General features: G+C 50.3%; 1 protein-coding gene and 1 non-coding gene across 2 annotated transcripts; one reads left to right on the top strand and one right to left on the bottom strand.

Moving 5' to 3' along the window:
* Nucleotides 1-140: 140 nt before the first annotated feature.
* Nucleotides 141-211, bottom strand: TRNAG-GCC (transfer RNA glycine (anticodon GCC)). Its single transcript has one exon. It is a non-coding gene; the product is annotated as a tRNA-Gly (tRNA).
* Nucleotides 212-5,855: 5,644 nt separating this feature from the next.
* Nucleotides 5,856-13,091, top strand: LOC134052526 (argininosuccinate lyase). The gene is made up of 16 exons (XM_062507013.1): nt 5,856-5,867; nt 7,067-7,261; nt 7,850-7,933; nt 8,245-8,301; nt 8,550-8,647; nt 9,283-9,360; nt 9,607-9,684; nt 9,819-9,871; nt 10,201-10,263; nt 10,431-10,545; nt 11,169-11,253; nt 11,380-11,439; nt 11,683-11,766; nt 11,966-12,046; nt 12,416-12,522; nt 12,941-13,091. Exons 1-16 carry the CDS (start codon nt 5,856-5,858, stop codon nt 13,089-13,091), a joined length of 1,401 nt encoding a protein of 466 aa, XP_062362997.1.
* The last annotated feature ends 593 nt before the right edge of the window (nt 13,092-13,684 follow it).

Genomic DNA, 13,684 nt, shown 5'->3' on the forward strand with positions numbered 1-13,684 from the left:
CGGGATGAACACGGAGGGGCAGAGAACAGCGGGGAGAGGCACGGTGAGGCTGAAGGAGGATTTGGCGGCCGCGACGGAAGCGGAAAAGGAAGGAGAAATAAGGAACTCGAAGAAAAAAAAAAAAAAGAAAAACTAACAGCTGCATTGGCCGGGAATCGAACCCGGGCCTCCCGCGTGGCAGGCGAGAATTCTACCACTGAACCACCAATGCCGGCCGTGGTATGAGCTCTCTCACCGCATCTTTTGTGTCTGTGTCACACAGAAAATACTGTGATTTTTTATTTTTTCTTTTTCTTTTTTTTTTTTTCGTCCGAAATCCCCCGGATTGGCAACTAACCTCTATTAACTGTGACAAAGGCAGAGCAGCACCGCTAAAGTACTTTCAAATCAAATCTTTAACCATGTGCGGAGAACCGCGAGCTGTGTAATGTTCTACTGTCTTTTAAAGCACCCCGTACATGCATCCATCAAATTTATCAGCATCGTGTCTTTCCCAGCCGTCGCAGTGACTCTTTCCTACCTAAACCATGTGCTATTCAATTTTCCAAAGCCCTCCTCACCCTCCATAAAAACAGTGACATTTCAATGAGTGCAAGCTGTTGAAAATCCTAGTGCAACAGCAAGGAAAATTACCTGGCCAGGAAAATATTAATAACTTAATTTTGACATTATCTCTCAGGGAAAAATTTATATGAAGATACAGCACGTCTAACTCCCTAAGGAGTGTTATACAGATATATTTGTTTGCTTGCAGCTGGGATTTCAGAGCTTTTTAGGGTTTTAGGGAACTGAATGGGTCAGCCTTGTGCCAGCAACCTCTGCCTTGCAATTCCAGCATAAAAATCCACCAGCCACTTTTTTCTCCACGAGCAAAACCAGACAAAATTAAGCCTTTTCTTCTCCTTAGGGTGCTGCAAATCCTAAACCAATTCAGAGTAACAAGGGGAAACTGCAGTGCTTTAGGAGCAGTCTCCAGTGCCAGGACAGGGGGCAAGGAGCTGCTCCCAGTTTTGCAGGAAGTTTCATCACCAGGTATAGAAGTGCTGGGGAAAAATGTAAAAGCCAACTGCAAAGATTTTTCAGCCCTTTCTATTTGAAAACCCCTAAAAAAAAAATTTCAGTGGGCGTGTGCACCCCATCGCACGCTGATTGTAGTACACAGAGAAATAGATTTACTCTTCAGAATAATGTATTGTGGAATAATAAAATAAAATAAAATAAAATAAAATAAAATAAAGTAAAATAAAATAAAATAGAATAAATAAAATAAAATAAAATAAAATAAAATAAAATAAAATAAAATAAATAAAATAAATAAAATAAATAAAATAAAATAAAATAAAATAAAATAAAATAAAATGCCAGGAGAGAGGTCTGCAAAGGCAGACTGAGAACTGCTGGTGTGGCTCAGGGCACAGGATGTGATGGATGCTGCCTTTTTTCACGTCAGGATTAACTGGCCTTGTAAATTGGCCAAAACTGGCACAGTAAAAACTCTGTGAGTTCTCTGCCATGTCCCAAACCCTCCACGTGCAGCTGTCTGAAAGAAGGGAGAGGATGTCAGCTTTCCCCCAAAATTTCACTTTCCTGACACATTTTTCCACCCTTTCCCCAAAATTTCGCTTTCCTGACACATTTTTCCACCCTTTCCCCAAAATTTCACTTTCCTGACACATTTTTCCACCCTTTCCCCAAAATTTCACTTTCCTGACACATTTTTCCATCCCCTCCCCAAAATTTCGCTTTCCTGACACATTTTTCCACCCTTTCCCCAAAATTTTGCTTTCCTGACACATTTTTCCACCCTTTTCCCAAAATTTCACTTTCCTGACACATTTTTCCACCCTTTCCCCAAAATTTTGCTTTCCTGACACATTTTTCCACCCTTTCCCCAAAATTTTGTTTTCCTGACACATTTTTTCCACCCTTTCCCCAAAATTTTGCTTTCCTGACACATTTTTTCCACCCTTTCCCCAAAATTTCACTTTCCTGACACATTTGTCCAACCTTTCTCCAAAATTTCACTTTCCTGACACATTTCTTTCACCCTTTCCCCAAAATTTCACTTTCCTGACATGTTTTTTCCACCCTTTCCCCAAAATTTCACTTTCCTGACACATTTTTCCACCCTTTCCCCAAAATTTCACTTTCCTGACACATTTGTCCACCCTTTCTCCAAAATTTCACTTTCCTGACACGTTTTTTCCACCCTTTCCCCAAAATTTCACTTTCCTGACACGTTTTTTCCACCCTTTCCCCAAAATTTCACTTTCCTGACACGTTTTTCCAAGCAGTGCTTCTTTTTACAACCCACGACAAAGACACAGCTAGGGATGAAGGACACAAACACTTCTCCCAACAGCTTTTTTCCCTAATAGAGATACTTCTCCTAAACATATCCCATTGGAGACAGAAAGCCTGCTAGGCTGTAAATCCAAATACGGTTCAGCTCCAGCTCCATTGACCCCATGAAAGGCAATATCAAGAGAGAACCAGCTGGGCAGGGGATGAGGTGAGAAGGTCATTTTGCCTTTAATTGCTGCTCTTTAGGTGTTAGACAGTGATGCTACACCATCCATAGGGAATGCAGACATGGGTTTTTCCAAATGTGCTTAGCATGTCAACATTTTAACATTGTGATTGTTACCAGCAAGGCTTGGGGAGAGAGGGGCCTCAGTATTAACTATTGAAAGCAGGGGGCCTCGGACTTGCTATTGACAGCAGATCTGCAGGGTATTTGTGTTCTTTGTCATGAAAGATGTTTACTGTGTTCAGCATTTCGCTCAGCACCCTATGGTGTCTTTTTTTTATTTTTTTTTTTTTTGCGCCTTTCACATTCAAAAATTTGTTAAAAACAAACAAAAAAAAAAAGTCAGCGCTGCTCCGTGCCAGCTGAGCTGACAGAGCATTTTCTTTCCCCAAAGTAAAAAAAAAAAAAAAACAGCTAAAAACAAATGATGTTTTTAAAAAAGAAGGTGCACTGTAGCTGTTTGTGCCATCCTTTTCTTTCACGGTCCTGTTGTGAAAAGTGCATTTCCAGAACTCCTTTGGAGCTGCACTCCCTCAGCACTCCACTTTCCAGCAAAAAAATTTAATAGTAGAGAAAGGTTCTGATTACAAAAGTGCAAATAAAGTTCAGATCTTTGAGGACATTCAAATAGATTTAATTAAACTTCTCTGTGCTGCAGAATTGGCAATTTACTCTCCAGTAGTTATTTTCACCTCAAAAAGGGTGGAGCTGGGAATATTGATGTAGGAATGATTTGCCATCCCCTGTGCCAGCAAGGAAAATTAGTGGGAGACTTTTCCTTCAGAACTTCCTCAGTATTAACTGTGGGATGAGGATTTTGAGGTTAATCTTTCTGTTTTAAATAAAACACTAAAAGGCAATGATGGGAAGTGGAGAGACATCCAAACCAGAACAAATGGAGAAGATAGTAATGAGAATGCACTTCAGTTTGCATTAGAAAGTATATTTTGCATTGCTGTTTTACTGTTTCCCCCTCAAAAAAGTTCAACTCTCCAGCTCCAAACATCTTTAAGAAATCCTCTTTTGTCAATATTCATCTTTAAGTTGAGGAATTCTGCTTGTTTTTGGGTTTTTTTTGTTTATTTTGTTTTACTTCCACTCTCATTATAAAAACATTAATCTACATTGTTTATTATACTGAAAACATCGTGATTGATTCTTTGATCTAAAAATAAAGAGAGAATTCATAATTTCCTAGATACACACTGGGGCAGGAGCTGAGCAGAGCACTCCAAGCCAACTAATCCCTGGGAAGTTTGTTAAATCCACAGTGGCATTGCTGACAGATCCCATGTGGATGGAATATCCCCTGTCACATGTAATAGCAGACACGGGTTAGCAAAATCTTATTTACACCCATTCACTCTGGTTATAAACCCAGTGCTTAATGTTTTCACAACACATTGTCAATCTCCTGTCAAAGCCCAGAGTAAGAACAAGGACTCTTTGAAAAGGTGAAGAAGACAAGAAATGTGGTAAAAAATGAGGGATTTTACAGGAAGAAGGAATAGGACTGCAAAAGGATCAAGAGCTGTTTCAGTTTCCCAGGGGTGAAAGGAAAATGGGATAAGCTGCAGAACTGAGAGAAAAAAGAACTGTGTAAGGGAGGGGGGGAAAAAAGCTGTTTAAGGTTAGTTTAAGGGAGGAAAATCCAACAGAAACATGGATGAGAAAGTTGGAATATGTTTCCTGAGTTCTGTGAGAGGTTTGGACAACGCACATTAAAAAATATTACACTGCAGGAGCTCATTTGGAGGAAGCAGCAAATATTCATCTTTCTGTGGAGGAGCAGCAGAAAATGCTCTGTTTGAAGAGTTAATGAGAAATTCGTGCTGAGCCACAGCTTTGCTTCTCTAAAAGGTCTCTTGTGCTTTACATCAGTCACTTAATTCCATGATATTTAGGGTGTGATGAGTTTAAGACAGAGGTTACTGCCATAAGTACAACTCCAAGCCCCACAGCTACTCCCCGAGGCTCTCAGGTGACCCCACGACCTGGGGACAGCAGGGGAGCCCCAAATCTGGGGCTGCAGCATCCTTCCAGGTGGGGTGAACAGTTTCATCCGTGCAGAGACGGGAAAGAACAAGAGGCTCCCGTCTGCAGTTTGTGTTCGCTGCGGTGGCAATGGGGACAGAGCACTGGATCTGGTATATTTATATTAAAGACTGCTCGTGAGAGGGCTGTGACACACAGCGATGGGACATTCCCAGCAAAGCATTCCAAGAACATTCCTGACCTGTCCACAGCGCGGGAGCTACACCGGGTAAGAAGCATCGCTCCAGCATCAATCCCCAGCCTCCCTCTCCAAAGCAGCCCCGTCCCAGAGCCGCAGCGCAGGGGTGGGAAGGGACACGGGGGACACGGGGGGGACCTCAGCGGGGCCGGCCCCGGGCACACCCCGCCCCGGCGGGGCGGGCCGAGCCGCCAGCCCCGAGCCGAGGGCTGTAAAAGCGGGGCTGCGGGACCGGGGAGCAGCGAGCCACAGGGCGGCTGGGGCTGCGTGCGGAGCAGGTGAGCGGTGCCCGGGGAACCGGGAGCGCACCGGGAGCGGGACAGAGAGCCATGCCCGGGGAACCGGGAGCGGAACAGAGAGCCATGCCCGGGGAACCGGGAGCGGACAGAGAGCCATGCCCGGGGAACCGGGAGCGGGACAGAGAGCCATGCCCGGGGAACCGGGAGCGGGACAGAGAGCCATGCCCGGGGAACCGGGAGCGGGACAGAGAGCCATGCCCGGGGAACCGGGAACGCACCGGGAGCGCACCGGGAGCGGGACAGAGAGCCATGCCCGGGGAACCGGGAGCGGGACAGAGAGCCATGCCCGGGGAACCGGGAGCGGACAGAGAGCCATGCCCGGGGAACCGGGAGCGGGACAGAGAGCCATGCCCGGGGAACCGGGAACGCACCGGGAGCGCACCGGGAGCGGGACAGAGAGCCATGCCCGGGGAACCGGGAGCGGACAGAGAGCCATGCCCGGGAAACCGGGAGCGATGCCCGGGGAACCGGGAGCGGACAGAGAGCCATGCCCGGGAAACCGGGAGCGCACCGGGAGCGATGCTCGGGGACCTGGGAGCGCCCCGGGAACGGGACAGGGAGTGATGCCCGGGGAGCCGGGAGCGCCCGGGGAACAGGCAATGATGCCCCAGGTACCGGGAGCGCACCGGGAGTGGGGCAGGGACTGATGCCCGGGGAATTGGGAACGCACCGGGAGCGGTGCCCGGGGAACCGGGAGCGGGCACTGCAGCAGCTGAATGAACATCTCCGCGCTGTCCCGCAGGTTGCACCAGGTGCCGGGATCGCTGCAGAAACGAGCAAAACGTCGTCCGAAATGGCAGCCGAGGTGAGGGGGAGTTTGACTTTGCTCCGGGTCCTTCTCTGCTCCGTTTGGAGTGGGTGGGATCAGCATCCCTGAGAGGGTTCAGGAGGGGTATCCGTGTGGTCCTGAGGGACGTGGGTCAGGGGTGGTGCTGGCAGTGCTGGACTCGCTGATCTTGGAAATCTTTTCCAACCGCAATGATTCTGTGAGTGGTTTTCCGGGGTTTTCACTCCACAAGGGGAGAGCGAACGTCTTTGCTGCAATAATCCATCGTCCCACCTCTGATCCTGGCAGCGAAGATGTACCTGGACACCTCTTCCCATCCCAGCCCTTCCCTCCCAGCTGCACCATTCACTCCCAGTCCCCCCCTGCTCATCGCGGGGTGTTCAGCGAGGAGCTGCAAAACTTTGGATTTTCCTCCCATTTCCTCTCCCCCTGAGGACAAACCCTCTAGAAACGCAGAGCTCCCGCACTCCGAGCCCTCACCCTGCTCCTCAGGCTCCCTCCTGCTCTTCCCTGTGCCAATCCTTCGGGACAGGCGCCGCTGGTGTCGCGGTCCCTGCCCGCTGTCCATGGTAGCTCCACCGCCCTCCCGGCGCCGCGCACCTGCCGAGCCCTTCTGGGGCTGCTTTGGGCTCTTCTCTTCCCTTTCCATCTCATCCCAACATTTGTAACACTAAAAGGCACCCAAGCCTCCCTTTCTGCAAACTGAGCCTTGGCCGCTTTTATCCTAATTTTGTGCGACAACGTCGCGGGCTCTGGAGCTGCTTCAAGCGGTAACTTCAAGCACTTTAGAGTTGCAGGAGTGTTTCAGAGCGTGTGGCTTGGGCTGGCCCACAGCTCCTTGTCAGCTGAATATTTTCTTCTAGTCTCCCTTAAAGAGTGGGAATTTTTTTAATATTTCAAGGATCAGAGAACAGCTTTCACAGCTGCCTTAAAAGGGAGTTCCATTCTGGTCTTGCACCACATGGCCTGACGCTTATTTTCAGAGAGTCCTGCAGAAGTCAAATATCTTGGAGGATCTCCAAGCCAGACCTGTAACCTCAAGGGCTAAATTGTAGTGACAGTGACATGCTCTAAGTCCAGGGTTTTGCTGGTATAGACTGAATAAAAACATCATGAGCTGGTCCTCAGTTTTACTTTGATAAGGATTGAGATGGACACGAACTGATTTTTAGGGAATATATCCATAAACCTGTGTCTTTTCCCTTCATTACTTGCAGGGGGACAAAATGATGGCAGGAAGGTTTGTAGGGAGCACAGATCCCATCATGGAGATGCTCAGCGCTTCCATTACTGTTGATCAGAGGCTGTCTGAGGTGGACATCCAGGGGAGCATGGCTTATGCCAAAGCCTTGGAGAAGGCTGGAATCCTGTCTAAAACTGAGCTGGAGAAGATCCTGAGTGGCCTGGAAAAGGTATTTCTTTCCTTCATAACCTTTCATGTGTGCTGGAAGGAATCTTTTTTTACATAACAGCATCTTGCTGTTTTAAAGATTGTCTTTAAATGTCCTCGTCCTTTCAGACTGAGCAGTCACTAGGAGTCATTTCAGCGGGAAGTAAGAACATCCTTTTCCTGTTGGCACGTGGAATTTTGAGTCTGGCTGCCTGACTTGGCAGGAGGCAATGAATAGCAGATGTAGGGGGGAAGAGGAGGCAGCAGAGAAGTACTTTTGTAAAATATCCATTGTTGTTGCTCACCCACCCTGGACAACAGTGAGTCTGTGCAATGTTTTATAGGGAAAGGTTTGTGGATGATGCTAAAGAAATCACTGACATTTAGGCTCAATTTTTTTCTTGCAATGCTAAAATCCTCCATAACACTGCAGGATTATGATGGATAGAGAGGTGAATCCCACCAATAGTGTGGAATATCAGGATGCAGTGAGCAGTCTGAATGCCAGAGTTTGAATGAGACTTCTGGGAATGGCAGGAGCAGGGATTTGCTGGGGACACTCCCAGCCCCAGACACAGCAGGGTAACTGTGCTGTTCCTGCTGTTTGCAGATCTCTGAGGAATGGTCCAAAGGAGTCTTTGGTGTGATCCCAACTGATGAGGATATCCACACTGCCAACGAGCGCAGGCTGAAGGTTTGGCTCCTCTAACCTCTTGTTCCTATTCCTCCAAATCTGCCTGATGTTAAGGGCTTGTCCCTCTGTCCTTCTGTGAAATCCCTTTAGAGCTGCTGGCACTGAAGCCCCTGGGGCACAGCCAAGGGTCTCCACACCCCCTTTTGGGGCTGTACAAGCACAGAAGCCAAACCTGCCCTGCCCCAGAGCACATCCCATGGTTACTCACAGGATCCTGGAGCTGGCTCCCTTCCAGGCAGGGAGATGTGCTCGTGTGGATTGTGCTGTTTAGAGCACAGAGATCCTGACAGAAATGCTGCTCTTGTCCTCAGGAGCTGATTGGAGACGTAGCTGGGAAGTTGCACACTGGCAGAAGCAGGAATGATCAGGTATGGACAGAACCGTTTTTTTTTTCTCCTTCTGTGTTCCTCCTCTAACTCACTTCAGGAGACCTCAGCCCAGAGAGGCCTCCGGAACTCTTCCTGGAGAGCAAGAAATGGTGACACTAACCACTAAATTATGACCAGATGATGAGAAGAAGATGCACCTTCCCATCACCCAGGACAAGGAGGGGTTTACCTTGCTGTCACTGCACATGTGACATTCTTTGTGGCCTGACTTGGCAAATCTCCCATAGGTTGTGACTGACCTGAAGCTGTTCATGAAGAATTCCCTTTCCATCATCTCCACGCACCTCCTGCAGCTCATTAAGACCCTGGTGGAACGTGCTGCCATGTGAGTCCTTTCCCACACTATGTTTTCAATAACTTTGTGGCATTTTTGGGGCAGGAGACTCCTTGGTTTATCCTTTGTCTGACCCCACTGGGGTCAGTAGCAGGATTTCCTGTGCTGGGAGTTACAGCCAGGCAGTTTGGGATAGCCCAGGGGACAAAGCAGCCCCTTTTTCTCCAGAGTCCACTTCACAGAAACTTTCCTTATCCCTCAGAGAAACTTCCCTTCATGCCTGGCAGTTGACGTGGAAGGTCCACACAAGATTTTAGAAGGCACCAAACCCATCTGAAGCAGGAGAGGAAATGTTTTGGGTTTTTCTGTATAAGAAAAAGCTCAGCTGTGTTACCTCCCTGTCTAGCTCTGCTCTTCACACTCCTGACCTGGGGTGGGTTGGGGAATCCTTGCCTGCTACAGAGGGGTTGCTGCTCCAGGCAACTTTCCAGGGAGTCCCAGGGCAGATTGACCATTCTGAAATAGCTAAACCTGGTGTGCTCGGCTTAAAATCTGACAGGAGATAGACCAGTCAACACAGGCTCTGAGCACAAAGATGCTCAGTTTGCGATCTTGCCAGGAGCCCTGCTGTGTCCCTGTCCCTGCCCTCCTGTCTCTGCTGCTCACCCCTGTCCTTTCCCTCCCAGAGAAATCGATGTGATCCTGCCTGGCTACACCCACCTGCAGAAAGCTCAGCCCATCCGATGGAGCCAGTTCTTGCTCAGGTGAGCACCTCCCACCCTCGCCACCCTCGGGGCCCTGCTCTGCTGAGGGGACATCCAAGGGGTGGTGACAAGCCAGAGGGAGCCCTGCAAACTGGAACAGGAATTGCCTGTGTCCCCTGGCTCTGTCCAGGCTCCCCTCCAAGCTCCTCTTTGAGAGGGGATCCCAGGCTCCAGGCATGGCAGGATAATGACTAGAAAGAGCCATTCCCTGGCTTCATGTGCCTTCTGTTCCTTGTCCTTCCCCAGCCACGCTGTTGCTCTGACCCGGGATTCTGAGCGCCTGGGAGAGATAAAAAAGAGGATCAATGTCTTGCCTTTGGGAAGGTAAGATCTATGGTTTGTGCAATCACTGGGCCTTGTTTTGCTCTGCAAAGCCTTCAGTGGTGCTTCCCAGAGCTCAGGTTTGGATGGATATGAAAGGAGGATTGCATGATTTCTGTTTCTTTCTCCACTGGCAGCGGCGCTCTGGCTGGAAACCCGCTGGAAATCGATAGAGAGCTGCTGCGCAGTGGTAAATGTTTTTCTGGGCCTGAGGGGCATGGGAGTAATGGGACACCTGGGAGGGAGGGAATGGCACCATAATGCCCCTCCTGGAGCCAGAGCCTTTCATTTTCTGGGATTTTTGCTGCAGAGAGACAGGCAGTGCCAGTGAGGTGGGAGGAAGAAGAGCCACTCCTGCTGCACTCTGCCTGTCTGGGATCATAACAAAAACCCCACTAAATGTGTTTGTGTGCCTTGGACTACTCAAGCACTCACAGTCACCAGCTCTGGGGCAGCCTGGTGCATTCAGGCTCCTGTCAGGGCCAGTGTGACCTCCTGTGTCCATCCCCTTCCTTGCAGAGCTGGACTTTGCTTCCATCAGCCTGAACAGCATGGATGCCGTCAGCGAGAGGGATTTTGTGGGTAAGCACAGCCAAACCTTCCCAGCACCGTGGGAAGCAGCTCCTGACACCTTTCCAGTTCACTTAATCAAGGAGCTGAAATCCATCATTAGGAACTAAAGCCTCAGTCAGGGTTCCCTGGCTTGTCCAAGCACCTTTTCCCCTCCTGATTTCCTGCCTTCCCTGCAGTGGAATTCCTCTCTGCTGCCACCCTGCTGATGATCCACCTGAGCAAGATGGCTGAGGATCTCATCATCTACAGCACCAGCGAGTTTGGCTTCCTGACCCTCTCTGATACCTACTGGTAGGTTTCTGGTCTCTGGTGAGGGATTCTCCTCAGCTCTCCCACCCTGGGAGGGTGAGGCAGTGGTTGGGGTCTCTCTGTGCACCAGGCTGACCCAGCACCAAGGGCTTGGCACAAAGGCACCCTCAGGGGGAATATTCCTCAATAATGATAATTTATTTGTCATTCTGGTAACTTAACCATTCACCAGCAACTCGTGTCCAGGAGCTGCTGGCAGAGAGAACTTCCTGCTGTGCTGGGAATGCTGCCAGAGCCCTTCCTTGCCAGGCTGGGTTTGCAATCCCAACAGACTCCTTGTCTGTAGGGTGGCACAATCACAGGCCATCCCTCCCTGAGATCACTTAACCTGGCCTGCTGATACCATACTCTGCGATGGCTTGGAGGGGGAGCCCCCTTTTCCTTTCTCTGTGTGAGGTGGGACTGTGGGAGCTCCAGACAAGGTGCAAAATCAAAGGCTTTGCCTTGGGAAACAAGAGAAACTCAGACACTCAGTTCACTGACTTCCTACACCCTAAATAGGAGTACAAGGAAAGGGGATTTAGAGGTTCCTTTCAGAGGGTTGGATCAGGGATTTCAGACAGAGGGTTTTGCTCACCAGTGCTCTCCATACACCTTCCCCGTAGCTCTGGCAGCAGCCTGATGCCTCAGAAGAAGAATCCTGACAGTCTGGAGCTGATCCGCAGCAAAGCCGGGCGAGTGTTTGGACGGGTGAGCCCCAAAAAGGAGCAAGAGGGGGAGGAAACTGCTCATACTGGGGCTGTGGGCTCTGGTTCTGCCCTGGGGCTGTGCTTGGCTCTGTACCTCACTCCCTGCCTCTGCTGTTTCCCTTTGCAGTTGGCTGCAATTCTCATGGTCCTCAAAGGACTCCCGAGCACCTACAACAAGGACCTGCAGGTAGAGCTCTTGCTCCTTTCCACACCATCTCCTACTCTTGAGCTGTCCCGGCACTCCATTTCTCTGCACAGCCCCTGGCTGTGTGCTGGGAAAGGGGCTGAGGGAGGGGATGCTGCAGGTGTCACCCTCAGTGCCCTGGCAGGAGCCTCTGGGATCACACCCCTGCTCTGCTGTCTGGGCTGCTCAGCCTGTTGTGCTGCATCAGGCTGGCTCAGAGCCATTTCCACCTCTGTTCCAACACAGGAGGACAAGGAGGCCGTCTTTGATGTCGTAGACACCCTGAATGCTGTGCTCCAGGTTGCCACTGGAGTGATTTCCACCCTCCAGGTAAGGATTCATTCTCTAAGTATTCACCATGGAGCACATGCTGTGAGTAACTCAGGGGACAGGGCTCCAAACCGGTCCTAAAGTGAGAACTCTTTGGTGCCTCACCCACAGTGTTCCTTTTTGGTTCCTCTTAGAGCTTATGTGCCCAAATGAGGAGCTGATGATAGATAACATCTCCCTCTGCCCCTCCTTTCTGCAGATCAACAAGGAGAACATGGAGAAGGCACTGAGCCCTGAGATCCTGTCATCTGACCTGGCTCTCTACTTGGTTCATAAAGGAGTGAGTGCTGGAGGGAGAGCTGGAGCTGGGATTTCTTTGGATGCAGAGAGCTGCTCAGTCAGGAGCTGGGATGAGGCCCCTCTGCTCTGTCCCAGGGGCATGAGCAGTCAAAAACCATGGAAGCTGAGAACACATCCTTTACATGTATCTCAAGCAGTGCTGCCTGGGGGACTTCATAGTAATTTACACCCAAATTATTTGATCATAATTCATTTCTAAATCCTCCCTTCTTCCACTCCAGCACTTCCAGATTCAGCTTGCATTGCCCTAAGGGAAAACAGGCCAGCCAAAACAAATAGCATGTCCATTTTCCTCCTGGAAAAGCAGCCCAGGTACTTGGTCACTGAAGTCCACCTCTTCCCCCTGCAGATGCCCTTCAGACAAGCCCACATCGCTTCTGGCAAGGCCGTCCACCTTGCCGAGACCAAAGGCATCACCATCAACAATCTCAGCCTGGAGGACCTGAAGAGCATCAGGTTGGTATCTCTGTTATTTCACTTCCCTGCACAGGCAGGGCTCAGCCTCCCTGAGCAGCCTTCCCCAAAGTGTCTGGGCCGGGCAGCACCTCAACATCCTGAATGTCAAAGCTGCTCCTGCTGGGGCTGAAAACACTGGAGGGGGACAAGATCATCTCCATTCCACTCCAGCTCCAGCAGGACATGGGCTGGAGTTGTTGGGAGGGGCTGGGAGACACTTCTGCCCTAAGGAAGCCCCCAGAGGGGTTTGGCTCTCAAGTTCCTCAGTGTCCCCTTGGAGCTGATGTCAGACAGCAGCGCAGGAGCGTTTCCCCTCGGGAAAAGGCTCCATCCTCACTCCCTCAGCCTCTCCTCAGACACTGGGCACGTGGAGCAGCCCAGAGCCCCCTGACACCCCCCCCCACCCCCGTGCCCCCAGCCCCCTGTTTGGCAGCGATGTGGCGCAGGTGTTCAGCGTGGTGAGCAGTGTGGAGCAGTACACGGCCGCGGGCGGCACCGCCAAGAGCAGCGTGTCCGCCCAGATCGAGCAGCTGCGGGAGCTGCTCAAGAGGCTCAAGGAGCAGGCTTAGAGTGTGGGGAGAGATCCCGTGCCTGCAGCGTTGTGCCTGTGCCACTGATCTGGAGTTAATAAACACTGCGGTGTCTGTAGTTCACTGAAATTCTGCTCTTCTGTCTTGATTCTTCGGCGTTTGAAAGGATTGGGCTGTTCCTCCCTTGCAGCTGGGGATGCGTGTCTTGCAGGGGAGGCTGGCACACTGGGATTGTCCCTTTGCACTCAGCAAAATTCCTGTCCCACCCCAGCCTCGCAGAGCTGGAGTTTTGCTCAGCCCCTTCTCCCTGTGCTGAGGCAGCAGCGCGTTGTTGACTCAGAGCTGCAGGTCTGGGACACACACAGGGAACAGAAATAACAAAGGTGTTGACTCACCAAAGGCTGTAGCTCAGGCAGGACAAACTGCCAGCAGCTAAATCTGCAGCCAAAGTACCCCAGGAGACACAGAGTGCTTGCACCGTTGGAGCATTTGTGCTTTTAATACGTGGAGGAAGGATCAGCAACAGCAAAATTCACTTTTTCCAACTTCTCACCACTCTCAGTCTCTCCTTATTGTGACTTTAAAACAAATCCATTCTCATGGCATTTAAAGAGCACATTTCAATTACCTTT

This window comes from Cinclus cinclus, chromosome 22 (assembly GCF_963662255.1).
Source record: "Cinclus cinclus chromosome 22, bCinCin1.1, whole genome shotgun sequence".
In the NCBI taxonomy this organism is placed as follows: Eukaryota; Metazoa; Chordata; class Aves; order Passeriformes; family Cinclidae; genus Cinclus; species Cinclus cinclus.

Bases quoted from the DNA above. Each gene is read 5' to 3' on its own strand.
- LOC134052526 (XM_062507013.1), top strand. The intron at 10,264-10,430 runs GTAAGCACAGCC...CCTTCCCTGCAG, and splicing joins CAGCGAGAGGGATTTTGTGG to TGGAATTCCTCTCTGCTGCC. The intron at 12,523-12,940 runs GTTGGTATCTCT...CCGTGCCCCCAG, and splicing joins GAGGACCTGAAGAGCATCAG to CCCCCTGTTTGGCAGCGATG.